Raw genomic sequence first — 2172 nt, forward strand, 5'->3', positions numbered from 1 at the left:
TGAGGAACTAGCTTCATTCCAGGATTTAATTTTCCACTTAAAGTTAATTATCCATGGCCCCAGTGTTATCTGCAATAGAGGTAAGATCCTTGAACTGAAAGATAAAGCATGGGGCTGAAACACCCCCTTTCAACCTATCAGTACTTTATAACTAAGATTATTTGCCTCACAGGATTATGATGAAGTGAAACGTGTCAATATGTCTTTCTGAGAATTCTGTTAAATAGCATACTTATAGTATTATAAACATATACTTGCAGAGTAATTTTAGTGCCAACTCTGAATGAAGTACCAGAAGATCTTTCTGTTATTTTCCAAAAAGCTACGCTAGGCCAGGCGCGGTGGCTCATGCCTGTAATCTTGCAGCTGCTCGTGATCATGCGCGCCTGCTGTCTCAGCTACTCGGGAAGCTGAAGAGGGAGGATCACCTGAGTCTGAGGAAGGTCAAAGCTGCAAAGAGCTGTGATGGCGCCACTGCACTGCAGCCTGGGTGACAGAGTGAGACCCCAACTTGGGGCAGGGGGCAGAAAGGTACCTTTAATCAAACATCTGAGCTGGGAGAGTGTTAGACTGAAAAAACTATGCTGCTGGTTCTCTATGGATCTATGTCTTTGTCCATCACTTACAGGCTGTCTGGGCAGATTTCATGAACAGTTTCATTCATTTATTTATTGAGGCAGGGTCTCACTGTGTCACCCAGGCAGGACTGTAGTGGCACGATCTCGACTCACTGCAGCCTCCACCTCCTGGGTTCAACTGATTCTCCCACCTCAGCTTCCTAAGTAGCTGCGACTTAGAGGCATGTGCCCAACATTTACTTTTATTCTGAGCCTATACAGAATAAAATTGCTGTAGCAAGCAGCCCAAATGAGGTTTAATATATCACGAATTAACACAAAACACTGATGGCGGGGGTTGGGGGGGGTGTCACTCGATTATGGTGACCATAATGACTGCTGAATATCACCACCGAATACCTGAGTAGAAAGCACCAAAGAGACAAAGGTACTGGGTTGAGTGCAAGTGCATATATTTTAAATCATTTAATGCTTGCATCAACCCTAAACAGGGTCTTATTTTCATTTTATGTTAGAGAAAAACAATTTGAGAAAAACTCAGGTGCTGACAACGGGCGGAACAGGGATTCGCACAAAGTTCAGCCCAGAGCCTCGGACCCTCCGCTAATCGGCCGCAGCTTTCCTTCTCTCCCGACCTCCCTCGGCGGCGACGGGAACCAGGCCTCTGCCGCGCGCCACTGGGCCCGCCTCCGCCCCATGCGTAGTCCCCAGCCCGGACGCGGTCCGCCCTCACCCTCGGCGCTGTCGCGGGTCTGGCGAAAGTCCTCGGAGCGGCCGTCGCGGAAAGCTCGGCAAAGAGAGAGGCAGAGGAAATCGAGCATCCAGCCGGCAGCCACAGCCTCGGCCTCAGCCACAAGGCCCGCATCCTCCTCCTCCTCTGGAGCCCCCAACTGCACCTGGCACTCGAGCAGTTCCTGGCACTCGAACTGCTCCTCGTCGTTTCTCTCCGTTTCTGCTATCCGCTCCTCGGTAGCGTCGGCATCCCTACCATCCGCACAGCCCCGGGGACTCGGAGCAGCTGAGGAGGCGTCCTCCGCCATGTCAAACGGCTTGCGCGGGTACTGGCCCTTTAGGCGCCGAGCAACGATTGGCTAGCCTTCCCGGGTGCGGGGCGTGGCTGCGGAGGGTCGCTTCCGGCAGCGGAAACCACCAATCACACCGCCAGGACGGGCGAGCGGCTCAAGCCTGGCTTCTGATTGGCCGAGACCTGTTCCTGCCTCTGGGCGTTAAATTTCTCGCCAGTCTGAAGCCGGGCCTTGCATGTAACTGGAGGACTCCGTATTGAGCGAGGAGTGAGGTTATGCTAGGAGGCAGCTTTATCTTCCTTATTCCTTGTAAAATGAAACCTTGACTGGAAAAACAACACAGTTAGTTAAAATGAAACGCATTTGCCTGCCGCCCATTTCAGAAAGAGGTGGGTAGTGAGAATCTGTCACTACTAGTCAAGTATAACACTTTTAAACCCTAGTATTCATCTAACGGTTACTACATGATCACGAAACAGAACTATTCCAACTGACTAACATCCGTGCTTCTCCAACCTCAGCATGTGTCAGAATCAGCCTGGGGGCTTGCTAAAACACAAATTGCCGGG

The 2172-nt window shown here is 51.1% G+C and overlaps 1 protein-coding gene across 8 annotated transcripts in view; it reads right to left on the reverse strand.

Annotated features, from left to right (window-relative positions):
* The window catches only part of TERF1 (telomeric repeat binding factor 1), a 46649-nt gene extending 44955 nt beyond the window's left edge, over positions 1 to 1694 (reverse strand). For all 8 annotated transcript variants that reach the window (XM_017544338.2, XM_017544361.2, XM_037744173.1 and 5 more), the window contains exon 1: positions 1312 to 1694. In XM_017544338.2, coding sequence (XP_017399827.1) covers positions 1312 to 1618 — 307 coding nt within the window. In that variant the 5' untranslated portion in view covers positions 1619 to 1694. The remainder of the gene's footprint in view (positions 1 to 1311) is intronic.
* Positions 1695 to 2172: the final 478 nt, after the last annotated feature.

Source organism: Cebus imitator, unplaced genomic scaffold, assembly GCF_001604975.1.
Source record: "Cebus imitator isolate Cc_AM_T3 unplaced genomic scaffold, Cebus_imitator-1.0 Scaffold9, whole genome shotgun sequence".
Lineage (NCBI taxonomy): Eukaryota > Metazoa > Chordata > Mammalia > Primates > Cebidae > Cebus > Cebus imitator.